Raw genomic sequence first — 24,360 nt, 5'->3', positions numbered from 1 at the left:
GCACTTCCACTGTATTGCACTGCAGTCCTATTTGAGCTCAGCCTTGGGTACACTGATACACTGGATATAGGAATGCTGCACTGGGTCTGTTTGGGGGATTCTGAGTGACACTGTTAATCACCCATGATAGCTTTTGCAATGAAAAAGCCTTCTGTTTAGGTGATCACTTTAAAAATAACATTTATGCATGTCCACGTAAAACTTGTCAACCAAAGAGCAACAGATCCTGATGCAGGTTCACAGCTCTTCTCAGTCATCTCATTTCTTTTTCACCATGTCATTATTTGTATGCTTATGGAAAGATATGACTGGAAACATGGGTTTTAACCATAAATGGTAATGAGCTATCTTTATTCACAGGTCAGTAGGAACTGATATGTAGCCTCATTTCTCACCTTGTAATTTATTCTGATTGTTGCCCCAGGAATCAAGTAGTCATTAATGACATGAACAGATTTTTTTTTTCCCTTTTTGTTTTACTGTTTCTTAATCTTTGTGACTGAAAATCTGTTTCTAGCAACCTGCTTCTTGGGGTGTTTTCATTATTGATGCTACAAAAAGTTTTGTACATGAATAGAAAGGGAAAGGTGAGGGATTAACATCGAAGCTTCTTCTAGAGTGGCTCAGACAGCAATCAATGCATTTACTGGAATGGCAATGTTAACAAAAATATTTAAAGCATTTTATAACTTGATTTTTCCATTGATTTTGTGGTCCTGTGATAAATTGAAACAACTGGTGCTTAAACCCCTCTCCTCCACTACCATTCTCCACCCATGACAGGGCAACTATAGTTAGGAACAGCTGCTTGACTAAAGACTATGACACAATAGAAAAGGTACAAAGTTCCATTAAAGCAATGGACTGAAGTCACTGAAGCATATTTGGATGCATAGTCCCTTCAGTATTTCTCATTTAATCTTGCAAAACTGAGACATGTTTGGATTTCTAAAAATTGGAAGCCCCGCACTGCCCTTGGTACAATTGCTGATGGTAACAGGAGCAGTGCAAATGCAGTCTGATGCACAAGTCAGAGCTGAATCTGGTTTTTCCACTGAGGCTAAAAGAGAAGAGTGACAGCAGCTGCAGACCTTTGACACACAAGCCGTCATATCTGAAACAAGGAGATCTAATTTCACATGCTGCTATGAGGAGAGCCTCTGGCCTTATAAATTATCACTGCTATTCTGTATGTGCACAAGCCAGTGAAATGAACTAAAATAAACTCTTGTTCATCTTTTCTTTCCCACAAACTTGAAGCAGCAAATAAGACTCTTCTTTTCTGAATAAAAAAATATTGTTCTGCAGAAGTGATTATATTAACAGAGGGCTTTTAGACAGACTTTATTTTTCTGCATACTTAGGCGGGATAAAGAGCTTAAACTAATTAGAGATCACAGGGCCAGTGATAGAATTCCCTTCCTTTCCATTACACTGAGTGAGCACCATCTGTTTATTCGCTGCTGAAATAATGTGGCAACATCCCACTAGATGAAATGAAAATGAAAAATATGTCCCTTGATGGATTAACATTGGTATATAATAATAATAATGATTGATTGTTAGGTGTTCCAATAACAGTGGCTGCAAAATAAGCCTTCGTTACTCCCTGGATTCTTTGGCATGAAGGAGGAGGGGGTGCAGGGTGAAGTCTGAGGGATTTTTTAATATTAAAAAAGCCTCAAATACATATTTAGATATCCAATTGTGGATATCACCTGAACTAGTTAACACTAATTTCATTTGTGTGTCTGGAGTAACAGATCCTAAAGCATTAGAATTTCTGCATTTCTTCATGTCAGTGGCTTTAAATAAACATACTTTTACATAATTTATTTATTATTATTATACATTATCCTGAAAGCAAAATATTATCTACCTACAGGACCTGAAATTCTTAAAATCAATATTTTGGTCATTTTAATATTCTTTTATTTCAAAATTTATGAATGAATTACAAATAATTTGAAAATTTGATCAGGGAATTGCAAGGTAATTAAAATATCACTGATTTTAAGCAGGTTTTATAGTTGTCTGGTTCTTGTATCTCTTGCTTAAAGAAATTTAAATGTAACAGTAATATCTGAAAGGAGTTTTTAAAGTTGTGAATAAAATTGGAAGTTGCACAGCTTTCAGAGAAAAAATATTAGGAAAACTATGCTTAAAAATTTCATAGACCTTTAAAAATGGTTTCTCTAAACAGTTTTGATATACTTATTTATATGAAGTTTTTAATGAAAAAAATAACATGGTTTATTAAAGGCCTACTTGTATGACAATATTAAAGGAAACATAATTGTCACTCGAAAACAAAAGATAAAGAATATAACAGCCCTATATTATAGTTAGTTTCCATGGTAAATAAACACTGGGTTTAAAATTCTGTTCATCATAGATGGCTCTTCTTTTTGATATGTATTAAACCCTTTCTGGTGGCAAATTGGCAATGTGTCTGATCCATATGTGTGTAAATGAAATTGCAGCTTTCTAGAGCTTCATCAGTGTAGTTCCTATCATTCTGGCACTTCGATTTTTTTCTGTAGATTATGAGTTTGCATTACTGTAAAGAAATTCTGACAACTTAAGGATGCTTTGAGATGGCATAGTATTACTAACTTCTGCATTAAATTTTCGGTGTTTAAATTGTCCATTAAACAGTTCTTGAAAAAACTTAAATTGATGTGTGCTGACTTTTTTTTTTTTTTACTAACAAATATGTTTACACTGTTGCAGCTCAGAGAATCGTTTAAGGATCTCAAAAAGAAATTCAACAATTTGAAGTTTAACTATATGAAGAAAACTGAAAAAGCTCGAAATATGAAAGTACTTAAAGTACAGATTCAGCAAGTTGATACATACACAGAGAAGCTACAGGTAACAGAAAATCCAGGCTTAGGAAAGGCTTTACCACTTCAATTACTTGGCCTATGCCAAACACATCACCGGAAATTAGGGCATCACAAAATTTATTGTGCACTTCCCTCTTACTTTTCTCGTTATATCCTCCCTGTCTGTCATTGACTGAGACATTTTTCACTATTCTATTCCTGTTATTCTGCCATTTATTTCAGTGAAATGATGTGAAGTCAATTCCTGAGCTCACTCCTTTAATCCACTATTATTTTTCTGTTTAATCCTTTATTCTTCTTGCCTCTATTGTGTGGCCTAGCCTTTCTTCTCCTTAAAAGAACCCAAAATAATCATGTCTTGCATCAAGCTACTCTCTTGTCTTTCTGATTTCATCATGTAAAAGATGAACTTTTTTCTTCAGAGTCTTTGGCTATATTCATTGCCTGGAGTTGATCATGTTCTTTTGTACCTTAGAACCCTGTTAGCCTCAGCCATTTTTTGCATTCACCAGAAACTCTTCCTTCAATGGCCTTTTTAGCTGCAATTCATGCATGACCATGTTTTATTACTTCAGATATTTGTTTACTTTTAAGCTGAAAAAAGCTAGTTCAATTATACCTTTCATAAATATAATGTATATCAATTTTAATCAGCTTTGCAGAGGCCCTCCAGGTTCCTTTGATTTTGAAAGAACAGCTTGTAGTTTTTAAAACATAGGACAAGTATGTTTGTATGGTTTTCCCCTGCGTTTTTATATTAAATTTCTAAAAATAGAAATATTTTGTTGGTATTTAACATTGCTATCTCTCTTTTAAACAGATTCTTAAAAAGAAGATGGATAATTTAGAGAAGAAAGCCATTGATCCTTTTGCAAATGAACCTAAGGCTAAAGTTCAAGTTCTCTTGGGCTCAATCAGTGACTTACAAAAACAGCTGAATGATTTTAGCACAGTTGTGGAAGATTACAAGCACAACCTGGATCTCATGGAGCATCTGCAGCAGATGATGAAAGAGGTACTAGTAAACCTGACATCCCAGCTGTGGCTGTAATAATGATCCAGGACAGGGACAGATAAAATTGCTTTAACTGCTTCAAGGTTAATCTGTCCTTTCCAAAAGTAATCAATTGGTAAAATTTTTTTTCTTTCTCAAAACTTTTCTTTCAGTAAATAGGCACAATCTTAAATGCTGATTTCAACAGTGGCTAGAAATGGTGATTTTGTTGCCACTTCCCGTAACGATGCAATACTTGTTGTTCTGAGTGAACTCCAGATTGTGTCCTGTTCTGAGTATTGTTAACCAAAGGTGCTTATTATGGGTGTGTTCTAATGCTCATTCTTATCAGTAGAAAAATTCCTGATGAGTTTAGTTGTTGCTGAGACCAAAAACCCTGTCTGCTTGAATGTTAAAGAACCCTTCTGCCCCTTACACAGCTCTAACGGAGACCATAACATGAAGTTTTTGAAATTAGCCAATTGACATACCAGGCTGAAAGAGCTCAGAAAGTAAATATGTTTTTGCAGAACCATTAAATAATAACCTCACCACCCTTGTAAGATGCGTGTGGGCCTAGTACTTAATGAAAATTTAACAGCCATTAATGCTTGAAGCACCATTAGTAATGAACAAATGTTTTTCAGGTTAAATTTAAGTCAGAATGTTTAAGACATACTATATGCCACTGATTAAGGAAAGTCTAAGAATAATCCAGTCTATTCTTCAACAGCTTGAACTGCAGATTCATTCATAGTAATTCATTATAATGCAGTTTTTTTATCCCTCAGTGCCAATTTTGGTTTGAAGATGTGAGCGCAACAGTGATTAGAGTTGGCAACTACTCTGCAGAATGCAAAACAAGAGAAGCAATAGAGACTCTCTATAAGCAATTCAATAAGTTTATTGAACCTGCAGTGCCTGAACAAGAGGAAAAAATTCAGCAGATCATGGACCTTGCTAGACGGTTATATGGTGAGGAGATATCTGGTAATGTACTGTGGGGACAAAGTGCAGTAACATGGGGTGGAAGTAAGCAGACTCCTAGATTCGTTCATTTAAGATGAAAATAGATGAATTTAAAAAAATGTTTTAAAGTATTGATTGGAAGAGGTGAAGGATTTCAGAAGAAATATTTACAAAAAGTAAAGATATGAAACTACTCTTTCAGTCTGGTATTTACTTGGTTTTCTGTATACAGCCTGAGTTCACCTTGAAATCAAAATGTCCTTGCAATATTCATGAGCTTTGAGTTAAGATTTCATGGCTTAAGGTCTCTCATAACAGGCAAGCCTTTGAAGCCAGAGGATATTATAATGATATACCTCAGTGCTGAATTAATTTTTTTACATTATAACTGTAAATAACTGGTAGGATTTGATTGTCAAATTTTTATTAGCAAATTATGTAGACTGCTATTTAGATACTGTATTTGCAATTGTGTTCATTTGGAATATTGTTAAACAAAAAAATTGAAAGTAAAAAAATTTCGTATTCTTCTTTTTTTTGTCCTACTTGTAATTTTTATATACTTTTTAAAGTTAATTTTTCCAAAGATAAGGTGACAATCCAAACATGCAGGGATTTTGTGTAGCCTATCAATTCAAGTAATAAAACTAAAAAAATTTCAGCAGTCAAACTAGGCTTTTAAATTTCTCTTAATTTACTGGAAAGAATATTTAGAGAGCACAGATAATTTCTTTTCTCTTCTCTCTCCCTTTTTTTTTTTAAGCCTTCTCAGTATTTTAAACAGTCTTATCTGCAGGAAAGGAGATGACAGAACAGATTTTTGACAACAGCTGATTAGGAAGAGTAGGAGAAAGAAGTTGCTCAGTGTCCTTTAAGTCATTACATGGGCAAAACCTTCTCCATCCTGCCTTTATTTTGTATTTCTTATAACAGGAATCTAAATGCCTCCTAGTTGTAAAATGTAGCAACGAGTTCAGAGGGCACTTTATGAGGTCAGCATCTTTTAAAGCAGTATTACTAACCAGAGAGAAGACCTGAAGAAGCTATGAGGATTCAAGTAAGCTAGTACAAGCTGGGAAAGCACATTACTATGAATGACAGAATTCCTCCAGCAAAACAAAATACAGAAGAATGTGTTTATCATAGTCCCTTGGGGTAAAAAATTACACAGATTTTTGCAGGTCTGTTTGAGGCATTCTGTTCTATTTTCATGCTGTTTTGCCTTTGTAGGGATTGAAGAAGGAAAGAAGTATGTAGAAAAAACTGTATTAAAGTATGAAGAAATCATGAATTCAGTCGATGGGTTGTGCAGATCTCTGAGAGAACTTAAGGAGATAAAGGTATGTTTTTTTTCAACTGGAGAATGTATTGCATTGATTTTGTCATACTTGGTGTCTGAATCAGTGCTTTTAGTGAGGATCATCTATGGTAGCATGAATTACTTCTTGTGCACTTTTCTGTTAGTTTAGGTAATGACTGTAATGAATCAAAGAAGTTCTACTTGTTTTGACGCTAAATATTTCTTCTGAGTTTCCTTTTCTTTGCTTCTTTCAGAACTGTTACTCCTTTCTAGAAACCTGTAGGAGAAAGCGTCAAATTTTATTTGAGTATCTAGATAAATACTTTTTTTTCATACTTCTTTCTTTGATATTGTAATATAGGTAACTGCAGAGCTACGAAATGCCAACCAACCTGGCTTGGCTCCCTCTTGGAAAAGACATCCTGAAAAACAAGTTGTGTTAAAGTCAAAGTCATTTGAGTTAGAAAAGCCTTGCTTTTACATAAATATTTATGAGAGCAGCATTTTTAGTTTCACGTTCTGATAAACTGCTGTAGATGTATTTAAATGTAACCTTAACTGAGGAGGAATTATGGAAGACTGGTGGTGGGGTAGATAATTAAGACTGTCTACTCTACCCCCCTCCATTCTCAAAGTAATATCTGAAAAATCTCCTGCATGCAGCAGCAGCTGACAATTCTTCTGTGAAGGTGGAAAAATTAAGATGCTTAAATATCTTGCTTCTGTTGATACTGAATGTTGCTTCACTTTTCTTTGATGGAATTATCCTATAAAATTGACAAACGCTCAAAGTATCCATTTATACACTTTAAAGGAGTAAGAGACAGTAAAAATATAAATGATCTCCAAAGGTCGTAAGGTGAATGGGAAGAAGGCTTTGTCTTGCACTGTGACCATATAGAAACCTCAACATAAATGCCCATTCTCCTCTCCATTTGTATAGCTCATAAATACTATTGTGTACAGGACAGTAGTCCCAGGTTCTGTCAGAAGAGGGCTTGAACCTTTAATCTTTTCTACAGCAATGTTGTATGATCTTTTCAAGTCAAGTGGAATTTCAAACTAATTTTACTACCTGATTTTGACTAATTTCCACAAAAGTATTGAATTTTTTTTACAATAGAGTTCCACAACTATTTTAAATGGAAAGGGTTTTTTTACATTATGTCTTTTTCTAAGATTTAAAAACTAATATTCTTATTGAACATTTCCAGAATATATCAACAGTCAATGTCTGTATCTTATGAAGAATAAATAATTCAGCAGACTGTCTGTGCCATCTGTATGGAATGCCTTGATTATAAATTGAGTTTCACTTCCTGTTATTTTTAAGGCATGACAAATTAAGGGGAAATGTATTGCATAATCTTTCCTAATTTTACATGGCTACTGAATGCCTGAAAAAGACTGATTTTTTTCAAGCACAAAATTAAAACTACTTTTTCTTCCTAAAAGAAAAAAAAATAGACTGAAAAGATCTCATTGAATTTTTCACTTGTTTATTGCTAGAATAGCAAATTAATAATGCAGCACTTTCTTATAAGAAACGTGTTTAAGACTATAACTTTTGGCTGGGCAGCTAAAGATATGGAAGACACAAAACTGTAATTATAAAGCTTTTGGCTTTCATTATCTTGTATCACTATTATGTTCTTTGAAATCTGTGGAAGACTCCATAACAGTTTTGAAGGATTTATCAAGTCTTCATAAAATACATATGGTTGTCCACATTTCTTTTTCAGTATTTTATGCTTAGACCAGATTCTTCCCTTTCCACCTTTTAAAAAAGTTTGATTATAGACACTCACAAATGTTTCTTACCTCCCTAGAACTGTTTTCCTGCAATCCTGATATCTTTTCTGAAATTGTTGTTTGTTCTCTTTTTTTTCATATAACAGTGTTCCTTAATCCTTTATTCCCCCTTACTGAGCCTGTGTATATGTTGGTTCATATTCCTCAGATTCTTGATTAGCTGCTGGAATTCTTCAGTCTTATATACTGAAGAATTATGGTCTTCTATAGTTTCCCTGCCTCTTTTCTTCCCAGAAAAGATCCTGTCAGCTTCACAAAATGCTGTCATTACTTGTCCAAGAATGAATTAATTGGGTTTTGCTGCATTTTTTTTGCCATAAGCAATTTACACCTGTGCTGATGACAGATTTTCACTTTGGTGTTTTCTCTGTTGTACAGAGCATAAATCAGCGTAGAGCTAACAATTCCTGCCTTTTATTCTTAATAAACTTACTTAATTTTCTCTTCACATGGCAGAAAGTGGACTTTTCTGAAGAGTTGATTACTGTTAAAAAAGAAGAAAGAAATGGTCAAGAAGAATGTGAGACTGTTAAAGAAGTGGAACAAAAGCAGCAGGTTAGTTCAATTAATTGTTTTTTTTAATAACAAGAACTCTTTCTTAAAAGGCTCTGTGCATTGCTAGAAAGGTTCTTGTTTTTCAGTCTTAAAGCCTCCATTTGGATGGGTGTTATCAGTGAAGTCTTGGTCAATTGTTTTTCAGTTATTTTTAGTTACGCCTTTCCCTTCTATCCAGTCCACATATTCTCCCCTATGAATTTTTAAATTTTATCATTTTTCACATGCCTGTATATATCCTTCTGTTTTCTAAAAAACTATTTCTTTTGTAATCTTTTATCAATTTTCCTTTGGTCTTATTGCCAGAGTATTCTTAACGTAGAGGTTCTCTTTGTGACCATTCCTCCTTCTTGAGAAAGAGAACTTCTTCTTCAACTCTCTCCTTTAAAAATAAAACTTAAGGGAATATAAGAAGTAATAGTGGGGACTGCTGATAGTATTCCCAGAGCCCTAGACTTCTTATGATGCCTAGATACAAGTTAGGAAAATATTTGATTTATAAGTAAGATTCTATGAGAGAAACATAGCTCAGAATTTGAACTAAATAATGGTGGAAATTATGATTATTTGCTGCATTAATAAAATCTTGATCAGGGAAAAAAGTGGGATTTTAAAACATTTTTCTTTCAGATGGTACCAGGTGAATTGCTTGCAAATTCAGAAAGCATTGGTGAGAAGAGAAGCAATACTCTGTCTCCTACAGGCACTAAACAAGTACGTGTTGTTCAAATTCATTTACATTTAATCAGATTGATGGGCATCATTGTGTACTCTCAAGGGAGTTGTACTCTTTAATTTGTTGTGTATCAAAAGTGAGGACTATTGTTATATTGGTAAGTTTAGATTATATTCTCATTTACAATATTACCAAAAACCTGACAAAACAAGCACATTGATTCAGTTTAAAACCAGTGTGAATAACAAAAAACTGAGAAACAATGAAGGAACACAACTGCAGCTGTCAGTAGTTCAGTAGGACATCACATCAAATATAATTTGCTGTAATATTGGTATAACACTATAGAAGAAATAACAGAACTCACCATCAAATAATCATCTTTATCCTCATCTCAAAACACTTAAGTTGGATTTCAGTTGCCAAGATTCTCTGCATCAGAGATCATAAATAATCCAAAGCAGGGATTGCATCCATGTTGAGGACAATTCACAAAACATGAGCATTTAGAATGATAAAAATCCAAACTGACAAACATCTTTTACTTATGGATATACAATAAAAGAATTTTAAAATTTCCAAATAATCAGTGAATAAATGAAATCTTAGAAATACAGGCAAAGCAAAGCCAGATCTATGCTTTATGAAATTAATTACTTTAGCTTAAAGAATATTTTGAAGGCTTGGGATCCTGGACATAAGTGTAAATAATTTCCTATGTAAAATGGTCTGATAATTTGGAGTGGGTTGAAGTCCTTAGAAAGGTAGGATCCATTGGTAACAGATTTAGAGATCTAAAAATTCCATTTTGCAAACTGCTAACATAGACAAATACTGCAAGAAATTAAACAGTGATGTTTTGTAGAAATTCAACGAATATTATTCCTTTCAGTTCAATACAAAATGTCCTGTAATATGCTGATGAACCAAAATTAAACTTAATTAATTTTCTTACCTCCATTCCAAGTCAGTGGGAGCTTCAGCATTGACTCGGAGCCCAGATTTCACTCAGAATTTTGTGACTGCTCCAAAGAGCGTCACTCAGGGGAATCTCTTCAGCAGGTGTCCATAGCTCTATTTTACTAAGCCACAGCTTTGTCAGTCCTCATCAGACTGAGTCTCAGCTGCCAAGCAGAGAAGTCAAGGGTATGCGAAACAGCAAATATCATATGAAGATTGTGGTGCTATGATGCCTCTACCCTTTTCATCACTCCATACTTCACTTAAAGAAGTAGCAGGTTCATTTCACCAGAGCCTCGAACAGTGGGCCAGCAATCTCTAATTTTGTCTGTACTTCTGCAAGCTGCTTTCCCAGCATTAATTTGCTTCAAATATAACCCTCTTAAAAGTGTGCTAGGCCTTCTCATGGCACATTGATCCTCCTGCTTTTTTGGTCCCATGCTGCCAAAGCCTATCTGGCAGCTTGCTCACTCACAGCTCACCTGTCATTCTTTTCCACAGCTTTTTCCCCAGTGTCTTCTTCCATCTCTTTAGGGGTCAAAGTTCATCAAGGGATGCTTGTGGGAAACATTTTTATAGTAAAACATAAACTTTGTCTTACATCTGAATTGAATTGCTTAGTAAAATAGACACAGTAAAATCCCAACCTGCTTCCAGTCATTTTTTTGTAGCTCTGGCATGAATCACATTGCTTTGAAATAACAAAAATAATAACTTGGGAAAGCATCTATATTAAAACTAACATGTCTAAATAACCAGGGTACATATGAGGTTCTATTATTTCTGGGTATTTTAAGAATTTTTTCACTAATTGTTAGATTGTTTGAGCAGTAAAGGAAAAAGAAAACCAAAATAAATATACCATCACACTCTTGTACTGGATACTGCTAAAGAGACCTGTTTTGGAAAGCAATGAAATTCAGTGTATCACCCAATTTATTTGAGTGGGCAGTTTATAGGTGATAGAAACACGGCTTAGTAGATTACATATTTGTGTATAGAACTCAGCAATGAGAGAGTAGCTTAAGGAAACATTATGCACAACTTTTCTGAGAGCCTTTGCACAAATGAAATCAATCTGAATATGTGATTACATTCACACAAAAATCAAGAGGCAGAGACGTAATTAACATTGCAGATGACTTTGATGCTTTGTGATTAAAATTAATGCACTTATGCCTCACCCAATTCTCTTTGAAACATGATGAGAAGGATTTTTTTTCCTGGATCCAAGTTAACATAATTTTTACATTGCTTTTCTTTTAATATTTGGGAGGATCTTTTAACAGCTGGCAAGTAAAAAAAAAAAGAAAAAAAAAAGGAGAAGGAGGAAATATAAAATGCTTGGAAAATGCTATAGAGGTGCTAGCTTTATTATTTAACTAGTCCAGCAACTTGGCTGTTAATATATTTTCATTGCTAAATAACTGTGTCCCCTTTAAATGCAATTAGGCCACCTACTCCTCCTCCTCCACCAACTTTCCCTTGCAAATGCTCATATAAACAGAAGCTACAGGAAATCCACAGGTTGCCCTTTGTTTATGGAAAGGTACTTTCTGTTTTATTGTTACTGTTATAATAAATACTTATACATAGTTAGAATAATATTTTCTAGAATTTATTTGAGCAGTTTGAAATTCCAATAAGCTGCTGCAACATTTTCTGATTAATTGGTTTTTGCCCCATTTCTTTCTTCCTCTCAGAATACATCAAGCTTAATTGGAATATTGTTGTTAGATTTTACATGACAAGGGGATGTATTGAATGATAACTCTTTCTTTGTTTTTCTTTCTCTCCTTTCTCTTCTTTCCCCTCCCAGTTTGAGGAGAGGAATATATTGGCTGATATTTCAGTTATCTGTCCAGCTGGTGAGGATCTTGTTTCACAGGATACAGAGCTGTCATCCTCAGCCAAAGAGGATGGTTTACAGGCTGAATTCCTGGCAGAAGAAACACCCTCTGGAGATGAATATGAGTGTATATCACCTGATGATATATCTTTGCCACCGCTTTCTGAGACACCAGAATCCAACCTCTTACATTCTGAAACAGAGCTAGAAGAGCAGTTCTGTTGTAGTTCTCATAGTCTGCATGTCAGTTCCTATAGCTTGCAGAAAACCACTAGAATGGTAAAACTGATGGAAGCACCTGACCTCTTAACAAATTTTGCTTTTGCTGATGCTACAAATAATAGAATGGAAAGCCCATCAGATCACTTTCAAAAGTTTTGTATCTCTTTAACAGATTCTGGTCCAAAAGTCAGAGCAGAATCTCCTTTGACTTGTAGCTCACAAGGAATATCTGAAACTAGCACTGCTTCCTGCCCTATAAAAGCCAAACCAGCAGATAGCATGATGAGTGAAACATGCAAAACACATTTTCAACACCTTGAACTTCCTGAAAGCATGGCAGAAACACAAGAAAAATTGCATGCCTTGAATAACTGTACTAAACCCCAGGACAGGCTGCATGCTTTGCCCGATGCATTCTCAGGTTTCGTGTTTCAATCAGACGCCACCAGAAGCTGTCAGAGGCAGATGGTTACCCGAGAAGAGATTAAAAGTTCTTCAGAAAAGAACAGCATGGCCAGCCTAACTGGACAGGCGCCTAACTTCTCCCAGCTTCTGTCTAACAAAACCGTCATGGAAGGTTCTCCAGTAACTTTGGAAGTAGAAGTAACGGGATTCCCAGAACCTACACTGACATGGTGGGTAGCTTGCAATGAGAAGCAGTAAGTAGGACCTAGTAGCGAGCCACCATGAACCTTTCATAACAAAATCAATTAATCTGTAGGCTAGGATAAGTGTCTTGTATCCTTTCTACTCCACACTTCTGCATGATTTCCACCTTCAGAGTTTTTTTCAACAATTAACCAACTCGAAATAATCTCTCTGTACCAAATTTTAGGAATGAGTATCAACGTAGTGCAAACACATCCAGCGTTTTCAAGCAAAATCATCATACAGTTTTCCTATTCTGGAATATGACATTCTACTTGTTCAATGCCTTCTTAAAACATTTGCATGATTCAGATTTACTATAAATAAATTCACCTGCATTTTCCCCGGCTCTGGGCACTACATATGGACAGACACATAGATTGCATGCACACTGAAATATTTATATAGTCACTATGGAGATGGGAACACATTTACACATATGTGAAAGATATCAAAACTAAGGTTACATGTTTAAAAACATCACCTAAATATCTACACTAAGAGAATCAGTTTTATATCATATATTGGTGTGCATGGTCTATCTCTCTCTTAATTGCTATGTGTCTATTTAGATTACTTTATTATTAGATTTATGAGAAATACAGATGATGTAATATAAACATCTGAACTCTAAAAATTCCCTGCCAAAGGGAACAGGGACTGAAAAAGGGGCAGGATTTCAAGATTTTTTTCATAGTTCTATGTGTTGTGGCATGTATTCCTCAAATTTTACCTCATTTGTCTTTTCTCCACTTATTCCACTAGTCTTTCAAAATAGAGGCCTTTCTTTTAATGTATTAAAACTAAATATGCCTCTCACTGGAAAAAATTGATGTTAATATTATTACATATTTAAAGATTTAAACTGTATGTTTTTGTTAAACTGAAATTTTTTTTGGTGGCACTGAGAAGAATACTGGACACTGCAAACTTGGTGCTATACTCTGTTGGTATGAATAAAGTTACCTTGTTTAAATACCAGTATTGTACAGACTGAGGAGTATTATTGGTGAAACAAGATATTCATTTTATTGTAAGAAAGCATTAATTTAGCCAAAAAATATATACACTATTGACAGATTGTCTTTCAAAAAGATAACATTCAATTGGAATAATTTTGCAAATTAAAAATTCATGAAAACAGAAAAAAATGTTTTTAATTAAAAAATCTCCAATAACATGTATTTTGTACTGGTGTAGAAATTTCTTTGGATATACACGTGGAAAAATATTTTCATGTTTGTGTTGGGTTAAATGTAGCCTATGCTGAAATATCGTGGTGCAAGGAGAGCCAGGATTTTCTCTAATTTCCATTTTTAAATCAGGAGTCAATACCAATACACTGTGATAGATCCTCAAGTGTTAGAATATGGCACCAGTTCACTGAAGTAACTCTTGATGCATTGTTCTATCCTGTTTGATGATGTGAGCTAGGTAAATGTTGTGGGCTGGGATGGAGGCAGGTTCTTGGTGAGGATACAAGTTTAGGAAGTTTGTTTGTTGATCCTTTAGTGCCTATTTATGAGTTGGATGTGGACTGACTCGGGACCTATTAGCAAAAATGTCTCAGCGCAAAATCAAGGGCCCAGGCCCTTGTTACCTCACTGACACTGCAGTGAGAGACGTGTAACTTGTCTGTTGAAAACCATTTTCAGAACCAAATTTGTATAATACTGTTAAGAATGTATTATCCTGTAATTTGCATTGTTTAACTGTTCATGCATATTGACAGACTAAGTTTAAAACTGAGAAATGAGAGTACAGCAGTTCTCTGTCTCTTGCTGCTGCTGAAGTGTTACAGAGATTGTCTGAATTTGCAAAGTTCTGTGTGGCATGCAGTGATAAAACTCTGACTTGCAAACTGACTCTCTGCTTCAGGTACAAGAAGGGCCAGAAACTGACTGCAGATGAGCACTTAAAGCTTTTACAAAAGGAGACAAAGCATACTTTGTTCATTCAGAAGGTGTGTGATAAAGATGCTGGCCTCTATGTTGCTCGGGCTAAAAATTTGAACGGCACTACCTCCTCAAGTGCCATTCTTCACGTGCAAGGTAACAGGCCACCTATTGCAAGAATAGACTGGATAATGCTGTGTGTCATCTATATTAGTGTATCACTAATGTACTGGCTAATCACAAAATAAGTACAATATTGACTGCACCGGACTTAATTATCACATGTTGAATTTATTTTCTTACACTACATTTTCACAATATGTACCAAACCACTTTTTATGGCAAAATGGATATATTGCTTGTTTCTTTATTACCACTATTCTGTGTTTATTCTACTTTCTAATAGTGATGTTGAGATAAAAACTTTACAATGATTTTTCTAGAATCTGAGGCTGAGTTTTGCTTTCTAAAAATGTAGGCGTTCCAAAGCATTGCAAACAGTTTTAATGGTTGTAGGTTTTAAATGTCAGTATAGAGCCAGGTAGAGTGTTGTTGTATATTTTGGGATATGTCTTCTCTTGGGATGGGGTGTGAAAAGTGTTGGAATTTTTTTAAACATAGAATGTATTTTTTCCACCCACGTTTGCTTGTGTGCTTACAAAAAATATTTTTAGAACAAAGCTTTTTAGTAAAGATATCATACCATTCATGATTAAACTAACAAAGATCAGATTTAGATCTGTCTCAGCCCAGCATACAGTCTCCACAAAGGAAAACTGCAGTAGTTCCAATAGAGTTGGGATTGTGCTGCAGAACTGACCCAGAACCATCAGGATTTGTGTAAGTGGCATCTAGCACACAATAGAACAAATGTTTACAAAATGAAACATTCCAACATTCCACTCTGCTTAAATAGATGTCTGTGATACTTTCTCTGCCTTCTTACAAAGTTAAAGATACAAATATTTCTAATAATCCTCTAAATTGTTCATATAAGACAAGAAAGTTAATAGTTTATGAAGTGAGCATTTGCATTCATTTAAAATTTTTAGCACACTGATTTGAAACAGAATCAATGAAATTGGGGAACTATCCAAAAGTGTATTCAAATTTAAAAAAAAAGTCAGTCAAACAGAATTATCCTTTACCTTCAAAACAGTAAATCCAAACCAATACTTTGTTCACCTACGGTTTGTATTTCCTTCTTGACAAGGACAACCACAAATATATTTTTTTATTAAAGTTCTAATTTTTTTCACTATTACATAACAGTGATGTAATTGTGCCAGTGGAAGACTCAATTTATATATCCTCAAATATAGTGCCATTCTTCAGCCTCAGTATTTGTTGTATTTATGCAGTAAAAAGAGTTGACAAACAGCTATATGATTTTCCTGCATCTTTTTATTACCAGCTTTCATGTTACAATTGAATTGCTTTGGAAAATGTTTAAAGATGAAACATTTACTTTCTCTTGCATAATTTGCTGGAATGAAGTAAACCTTTTACTGTGTAGCCTTCTATGGAAAGAATATACATTTTAATTGCTGAGGGTCAGATATTTTGGCCTAGTGACTGCAATGTTTAAAAAATTCCTGTAACTTTGAAAAAGGAGAAGTTCTCATGATATAACCTCACAGCAATGAGAGGGAGCAGGAGGAGGAAGTGGTGAACAGATGGGGGAACACAGGAAGTTCTAACTAACTTGGTATTACCCTTAATGAACCACTTTCTAAGTTCAGTCATCTCCCAAAAATGTAGATTCACAACAATTTTCTCAGGTATAAATTTCACCTGTTTTCTTGCACTGTATTTTACATTTCACAATAATGGTATTTTAGATCTTAATAAATCATTGTAGAAGTATATAATACCTTTGTTTGTTTGTTTGTTTGTTTGTTTGTTTAAAATTTCCTCTGAGAATTTGACCGTTTCTGTGAATTTTAGGTAAACAAAAGTCGATTTTGTGAGTGTGGTATTGCATCTACTTTCAATCAGGAATAGCTCTAAATGCACAGTTTTTAATGGGTGGATATCAGCCACAATTTTAATTGCTGCAAGACACAAGATTTCAAAAAGAGTGATTAGAGACACTGGATTCACAGCAGGACTCTGAAAATCTCATGGTTTTAATGTTCTGCTTTGTAAACAAAGATATAATCAACACTGGTTACTGCTGTGCTGGCAGTCTGGATTTAAATACCCTTTATTTAAGGACTCAAATGAGTCCTTAAAAAATTACTGGAAAATTCCAGCTGTGTTCTGGTTAGATAATGTAAGAAAAAGGAAAAAAAAATGAGTGACAGTGATGTAGTCTCATGATGCACTAGTATTTCTTTGAAGGAAAACCACACTCATTGTGTTGCAGCGCTAATCTTAACATAATGCTTCCCACTCTCATTGTTTTTTTTTAATAGTTTATACTATGCATGCTTTGCCTCTTCCTTCTTTTAGCAGAGAATATATTTGGGTGTTTTGTATGGTTCTGGCTCTTTCTTGATTCATAGCTCTCATTTCCCTTCATTGCAGTCGCAGTTTCGAGCCTATAGTTAAGTCAAGATCCCAAAATGTTTACATCTTCCCAATGGCTCCCTTATAGAGAAGATTTAAGCCTCAGTCCCACCATCCTTAGAAGAAAGGCATTAGGCACATAACCAACCTACACTCCCTTCCTCCTTCCCCATATGAAGACACCCTTTAAGAAAAGATGAAAGATATTGCCTGACTACAAGACATGGAGTTGTGTGAAGAGGTGTTTACACAAGGTACCTAAATTTGGAGTGGGAAAGGAATTAATTATTTTAATTTTTCAAGAGGAGCAGCCTGTCTGAGGTCACAGGTTTGAGTCAGTAGGCAGAGGGAGGATGAGTGATTACCCAGATTGGATCAGATGTGGCTGGAGCTGCAATGGAGACGGTGAGTTCCTCTCAATGACTGGTAAGGTATGCTTACTTCTGCACCTTTTTCTGGAGATTTTTCTTGGGTAAAGGAGTCATTTTTGTGTGTGTATTATTGTCTGTGGTCTAGAGGAACTGTGTCTTGAAAAATTACTGCCAAGATTTTAAAGAGGTTACACATGGTATTCAAGGAGACCGGAGCTCTGGGATTATGGATATTTCAGCTCAACTGGGTCATGAGACCTGCTTAATATTCCTAATAAAGGAATCCTTCTGTTTGTGTTAGGAGCTTGACTGAGACAAAATCTCAAAACAATAAAGTGCACTGTTGATTTAGAGTAATGCTGAGCAAATCCAAAGTCTCTAAGCAGCATGGTGGGAATCTGCCCAGACTAAATTCATAGAGAAGACAGGGGAAGTTCATAAAATTGCTAATATCACATTTCAAGACACCAGAGACTGGAAATTACATGCCTAGAGTAAATAGATTGAGGATATTTGTGAAGCAATTTAATTTTAAAACTGGCTGTTAAAACCAATTTGGCCTGACCTGCACACCTGTGTGTGAGAGAGACTTCAGGCGGGGGTGAAGGCTGTGTAATAGACAGATGAAGGTGCACTTTTCTCCTGCAGTTTTTGCATTGCTCCAGGTTGATTATTTTCCTGTGCTTATTTACCAGTTTGCAGCATAAGTCTACTGGTTCCTACAGATAACTTATGGAATATTTAATAGTTGATAAAATTATTGTCTGAAGCTCTAAGAATGGTGTTTCAGTACCACTGGCTACCTGGTTATTTTTTCCCACAATGAAGGAATGGATCTGTTCTTTCTAACCCTTGTGGATGTGGACATCATGGGATGTCCAGACAAGAAATAATTTGCAATTAACAAATTGTCTTCTCTTTTTACTGTAACCTCATAGGTGGAATATAAGTGGAACCGCAGGTGGTAATACAATGATTCAATAAATCCAGCTTTACAGCTCATTAAGTTATAAGTCACAGAAAGCAATGCTTTTATTCAGTGCAAACTGATGCTGATGATCAAAATTTCTTCAATTTTGATGGGTTAATTTGTATTGATCAGTCCTTGTAGAGGTTCAGGCATCATCTGTCCTTCCTCAGTTGGCATGAGGCTAGCACAAAATCAATCTCATGTGCTTTGGGTATTGCAATAGAAAAGTAATTATTTGCCTATCCTTCATCTGAACCAAATTTGTACTGGATGATGCGGTAGCACATGGTCTCAATATTAATGATGGCCAAAATAATGATGGGTCAAAGTAGCAGAGAGGCATCATTCTGCTCTTCATTAGTTGCAAATATCAATTTTTAAAATCTTTTCAATAACTTTTTCTTTAAAATAATGGGGCGGGGAGGGGAGTGAAGAACAATGATGTGATTAGAAGAAGAAGAACGATGTGATGTACAATAATGCACTAAATTATAAAATTTGCTCTCATGACTTTATCACTTTAAATATGTGTGGAATAATTAATCTTCTGCCTTCCCTGAAACAATAATGCACACAGATTTGCCTAATATCTTATCAAATAACATGATTCTTTACCACTTCCATTGAACTAACACCACTATGCTGATGAATTACATTCTTGGGTGCTTAATATCCATGTTTTTTAACAAATGTTATATTAGATAGATAAATTATATATGCCAACTGTCTTGCAAACAAGTTAACCTGAGTTCCAGACAGCAGTAAAGGCTCTCTTTGTCTGTCAATGTGATAAACTTTACCAGAACAGATTATTTTCTTCAGTTGTTTTAATTATGTCTCTTAAAACACAGTGAATATTGATTTGATTTTTTTTTTTTCAGTACAAGGAGAACAGCCAAACTTCATACAAAAGTTTGGACACAGAACTCTGCATGAAGGAGAAGATTTAATCCTCCATTGCACTATACATGGAAAGCCCAAACCGCATGTCTGCTGGACAAAGGATGGCATCCAAGTGGTATCTGGAGATATCAGTGTATGTTTTAATGTTCTTGAAACTTTTCTTGGGAGAAAGGTAATTTATATTGCTTTGTAGTACTAATTATCCCCTATGTGTATTCTCTTGTTTTACAGATTGAGAAATTAGGAGATATCTATTACCTTTTAAAAAGAAATGTAGTCCTTGCTGATAGTGGGAAATATATCTGTGTTGCCAGCAATGAAATTGGAAAGGCACACTGTTCTGCTTTCGTGACAGTGATAGGTGACTCGTCCTGCCAGCTGCATGCTTTTTGGCACCCTCTTACCTTGTTACATGAGCAACTAACACACATGTTTTGTTTCAGAGAAAAATAAACCCCCCAGCACTTCCAGTGTAACTCAGGCTAAACCAGAATGTGAAGACGGGTACTTTTCAGAAGAAGTGAATGTCACCACAGGGGAGCTAGTACAAGCCCAGGACACACCACGTGAGAGAGAAGAAAGGCCAGTGGTTAAAGGCACTCCAGTAAGGTAACCTGCGTCTTACTCCATGAGGCAACTTGTACTACTGCAACAAATGTAAGGATCTTGATTTACAAAGCATCAAACACTCTTCCTAATCTATGAATATCAGGGCAATGTATGTAATGTGCATAATGTGTGACTCCCTTTTTCACTTAATTCTTCATCAAAATATATGAGTAATACATTAGAAAATTTAGCCTATGCAAGGTATTTATGTTTAGTGAAATATTTTTTTTGAAATCTAGTCATCTTAATCTAGAAATTAATGTAAGATTGAAGATCTTAAAACACAAAGTATTACAGAAGTTCAAATTGATGGAGCTACGTGAAGTTTCATGAACAGAATATATAAGCAAGGTTTTCTACTAGGCAAGCCTTATTCTGAAGCATAAGTAGCAAGCCTAATAAGACAGGAAGTGTCGTTTTTCATTAATTGATTAAAAATAATGCTTCCCATTGGGCAATTTCAGATTAAATAAATGAGATACATGAAGTCTCTAATTCCTGTGACTTTCAGCACAGGAGGAAATCTCACATCATTAATTTAGACTCTGATAAAAAAGAAAGAGCATTTTTGTCTTTAAATTTCTGAAGTTTGTCTCTCTAGATGTAGCACAACTTATGAACATAAAGGAAAGTTTTTGCATGTGTTGATTCAAAAGGTTTTTCCTTTTCCTTGTGAGCTGCCTGCACATTTTGCTTCATGGCCAGCTGATGAAGCATTGATCCCACATATTTTGTTCAGGGCTTTTTTCCCTGTTGCTGTGCTATGGCAAGTATTCCTAAGTAAAAAATGACATGCAAGATCATCATAATTTTACATAAGTCACATAGAGAATTCAGTATGATTAAAACATGTAGACTGTATGGAAAGGTTAGATTTATCCTAATTTTTTCTCTTATCTTCTGTTGTTTATAGCTAGTGTCTTTTGGTTGGTAAGATGAGATTTTGAATATATTATGTTCTCTCTGTAATCATTGTTTTTTGATCTCTAAATCTTTTATTTTCACAAAACCACGACGAAGTGCTGTGCCACCATTAAAAATATGGGCAATATTAACTGACCTTTTTCAAACAGGTTTAAAGAGAAACTCTGGTTTCAAGGAGTGCATCTTGAACTTGAGAGGCCATAAGAAATTAACTTTAGTTTGAGACATGATCCTATTCTTCCGCCTGATGCAGTGGAACAGAAGATGGACTGAACTGCAAGATGCCTGATTCCTGAGCATGTTTGTGTTGTTTGCGGTGTCCGTTAGTAGGTATTGGCCATGGGTGAGGAGCAGATGAATTTTGGGTGCTATCCAATATATATCTAGATTCAAATTTGTATTTTGTTTCTTTACGAATAAATCATTATTAAAATTCACCTGTGCACAGCATTTATTAGACTGTGATTTATGATTTCTTTTGGGTTTGCTCTGGATTGTTGGGCAAATCTAACAGAAGGTGATGATGGAGAAAAGAAACATTTTCCTTCAAAACTGCAGATCTCCTTGGTGATTTACTAGTACCCACTATTGTATTCTTCTACAAATTTCATCAGTGGTATTAATTCCATCAATAGGTCTTCCCAGTAGCTAATATAGAGAATTAGGATTAAAAACAAAATTATCTTATAACTACAAAATTCTTCAGTTTATTAAATAGAGTGTTAACTGTCATATTTCTAACACCTTTGAGACATCATTTTTTGGAGGTCAGCCACCAAAAGGAGTGGTTACTTATATTAGTAAACCTTGTCTAATGCTTGCTTAGCAGCAGGAATGTCTTCAGGGAAGAGAAAGTCTCTGAGTCAGCATAATGGAGGTCTTCCACTGCAATGCTTCTGCTTTCAGGACTAGATTAGTGAGACAATGCAGCCCATTTCCAGTTGGTGCCTGCCATTGCACTTCAAAGGAGAGGACTGTGAAGTGATATTAGTGGTAGCTTCAAGGCATATTTTTAGTCTAGCCAAGGACTCTTCAATAATAAAATTCCTTAAATGTCTGTTCAAGGTATTAAAACAGCTCTGAACTGGAATTCAATCTTTTGGATTGTAGGCTAGTCATTAGCATGACAAAGCATTAGCTTTGTCTCCATCTCTTGCATTCAGAGTTTAGGTGTGTTTTCCAATTTATTGCAAAGGTTCTTGAAGAGAAAGACAAGGATTTTTGTAGCGTCATCCACCTGCAGCATTGAAAAAGGTAGTCCAGGAAAAGCTCCATTTTGCATGGCTGTTTGGCTGCCACAGCAGTAAACAAAACAGTTGCCCTTGCAAATAACAGTTCTTGAGTTTGATCCATCTGATTCAGATTTTCAAAGTCTTACCTTCGAAAATTTTGTGAAATGATTCACACTTCTCAGATTTCCGCTTCAGTGAAGCAGCAGTCTTGCTTCTTCTTGGCCAACACCACAGACACACACAGATTCCACATGTACTGTGCAATTCTGTGTTGTCCAACATTCTGTCATTCTGTACATGCACATTGATTAGACCTGCTCTGGTCTTGCATACCACTGCAATGCACTCACACTTCTCACTGGGAGCAGATAGGGATTTAAGCAGTGCAGCATTTTTGTGCTTCATCCAAGTAGATGTCATCTGTGCAAAATTGGCACTGAAATAACATATTTAAGAATTGCTTAAATCATAATATTAAAACATAAGATATTTTTCTCCATCAAGATGCAGTTTGGATAGCAGAAACTTAAATTTATCTCCAAGTTAAAGTACAGGCAGAGAGAGGAAATGAGCTGGAAAAAATATCATGTACATGTCTTCACCTGATCACATAAATCACTTGCTTGACGTTATGGAAAAGTCAGTGGCATCCTGCCCGCAGAAGAGTCACAAGGCTATGTATATGTGCACATAAATATAGTAGCTGCAGACTGAGGTACTTGCTCTGCATATTTACTCTGTATCTCTCACAGATTTTCCCAAAATGGAATGAAGACAAGTTTCAAACATCTTATTCATCCTATGCAATTACCTTTCCCAACTAAGCCCCTCGTTACGTGTTATTTAAATTTTGAGATGTCATTGAAAATACTGTGTTTCTAACTGTACTCACATTCAGAGGACTGAAAAAGTACATATCAGATATCCATCCCCTTCTTCCCCCCAAATTATAAACCCCCTAAAATTAATGTTCTTTACTGAGCTCAAACTTTTTAGTATGGCATATATGATTTTCTATTTAGAAATTCATTCTGTAAAAATTAAAGTGTAGAATTCAATGCTTGCTGATCTTGGATGCTCATCAAACTTAAATATTGGGTTCTTCTTGCTTTTCCTCGATTGTTTGACTAGGAGAAAAAATTTAATATTTAAGAGTTTGCCCTCTTGATTCACAAAACATAACTCAGAAAAAGAAGTTTCAATGTTTCTTTAAATAATACATGGGGCAAATCAGAAATCTGTGTATCTGTTCTTACTTATGGTTTTCTTACAAAATAGTAGAAAGTGGTGTTTATAAATAAATAAAGATCTATCAACTTTCTTTGGCCAATGAGTAACACAGCTATTGCTTCAAGTGTTCCCAGAGAATGGATCCATTGTGAAAAATGGTAAGTGTGCTTGTTTCTTTTCATTTTACAAATCATAGATGTCTACAGATTTGTTAAAAGGTTTCCAAAATTGATGAAATATTTATCTATTAAATGCTGAGGACTGTCTCAATGTTAGATAGAACTTGTTCCCAGTACAATGAGATTAATTACTATTTTGTGGAAGGAAATAGAACACTTAATCAGTATGTTCCTTACTCTGGGTGCAGGCTTTGGTAGTAGGACCTGCCCTCTAAAGTGAAGTGCTGAGAGGGCAAATGTTTCTCTTTCTTCCTTGTTCCATGCATGTAAATGTATGAGGATAATGCATAAAGAAATAATACACAAGGAAATCTTGTCAAAAGTGACATCTGTAAATCTCCTTAGGTATTTCATAGGAGATCATATAAGTGACTCCTATCAACATGAAGTTAGTGAATAGGAACCCTGATAATGTACAGTTCCCAGTAAGTTCTTCCCATATGAAACAGATAAAGTAATTTCAACACTCACTTCATGCCTTAATTTTGTTTTCTACTTTGGAAGCAACTGGAAGTGCCCACTTCAGAAACAATTTTTGCAAGCAGGTTTTAGTTGCATTGAAAAAGGTTGAGGTATCTTGCATATTCAATTACAGTGGCTCAGATAAGCCCCTGAAAAGGCAGCAGCCTTTCAAAAGCCAGATGCAGCACAAAAACATGGATATTCTTGTGCATACAATTCAATTAATAGCCTGTGTTTAAG

The 24,360-nt window shown here is 35.1% G+C and overlaps 1 protein-coding gene and 1 long non-coding RNA gene across 2 annotated transcripts in view; one reads left to right on the top strand and one right to left on the bottom strand.

Annotated features, from left to right (window-relative positions):
• Positions 1–16,360, top strand: part of CCDC141 (coiled-coil domain containing 141) — a 54,468-nt gene extending 38,108 nt beyond the window's left edge. The window contains exons 19-26 of the mRNA XM_031058732.1: positions 2,734–2,874; positions 3,670–3,864; positions 4,635–4,818; positions 6,043–6,152; positions 8,381–8,479; positions 9,110–9,193; positions 11,935–12,821; positions 14,713–16,360. Coding sequence (XP_030914592.1) covers positions 2,734–2,874; positions 3,670–3,864; positions 4,635–4,818; positions 6,043–6,152; positions 8,381–8,479; positions 9,110–9,193; positions 11,935–12,821; positions 14,713–14,977 — 1,965 coding nt within the window. The 3' untranslated portion in view covers positions 14,978–16,360. The remainder of the gene's footprint in view (positions 1–2,733; positions 2,875–3,669; positions 3,865–4,634; positions 4,819–6,042; positions 6,153–8,380; positions 8,480–9,109; positions 9,194–11,934; positions 12,822–14,712) is intronic.
• LOC115948105 lies at positions 5,430–10,153 on the bottom strand. Its single transcript, XR_004081946.1, has 4 exons — positions 10,111–10,153; positions 9,523–9,587; positions 8,358–8,408; positions 5,430–6,389 (listed from the first exon to the last, which is right to left on the bottom strand). It is a non-coding gene; the product is annotated as an uncharacterized LOC115948105 (long non-coding RNA).
• Positions 16,361–24,360: the final 8,000 nt, after the last annotated feature.

The sequence above is a fragment of the Geospiza fortis genome, unplaced genomic scaffold (genome assembly GCF_000277835.1).
Source record: "Geospiza fortis unplaced genomic scaffold, GeoFor_1.0 scaffold112, whole genome shotgun sequence".
In the NCBI taxonomy this organism is placed as follows: Eukaryota; Metazoa; Chordata; class Aves; order Passeriformes; family Thraupidae; genus Geospiza; species Geospiza fortis.
The sequence above is the reverse complement of the archived record's forward strand: the minus strand, read 5'-3'. Positions and strand labels throughout refer to the sequence as shown.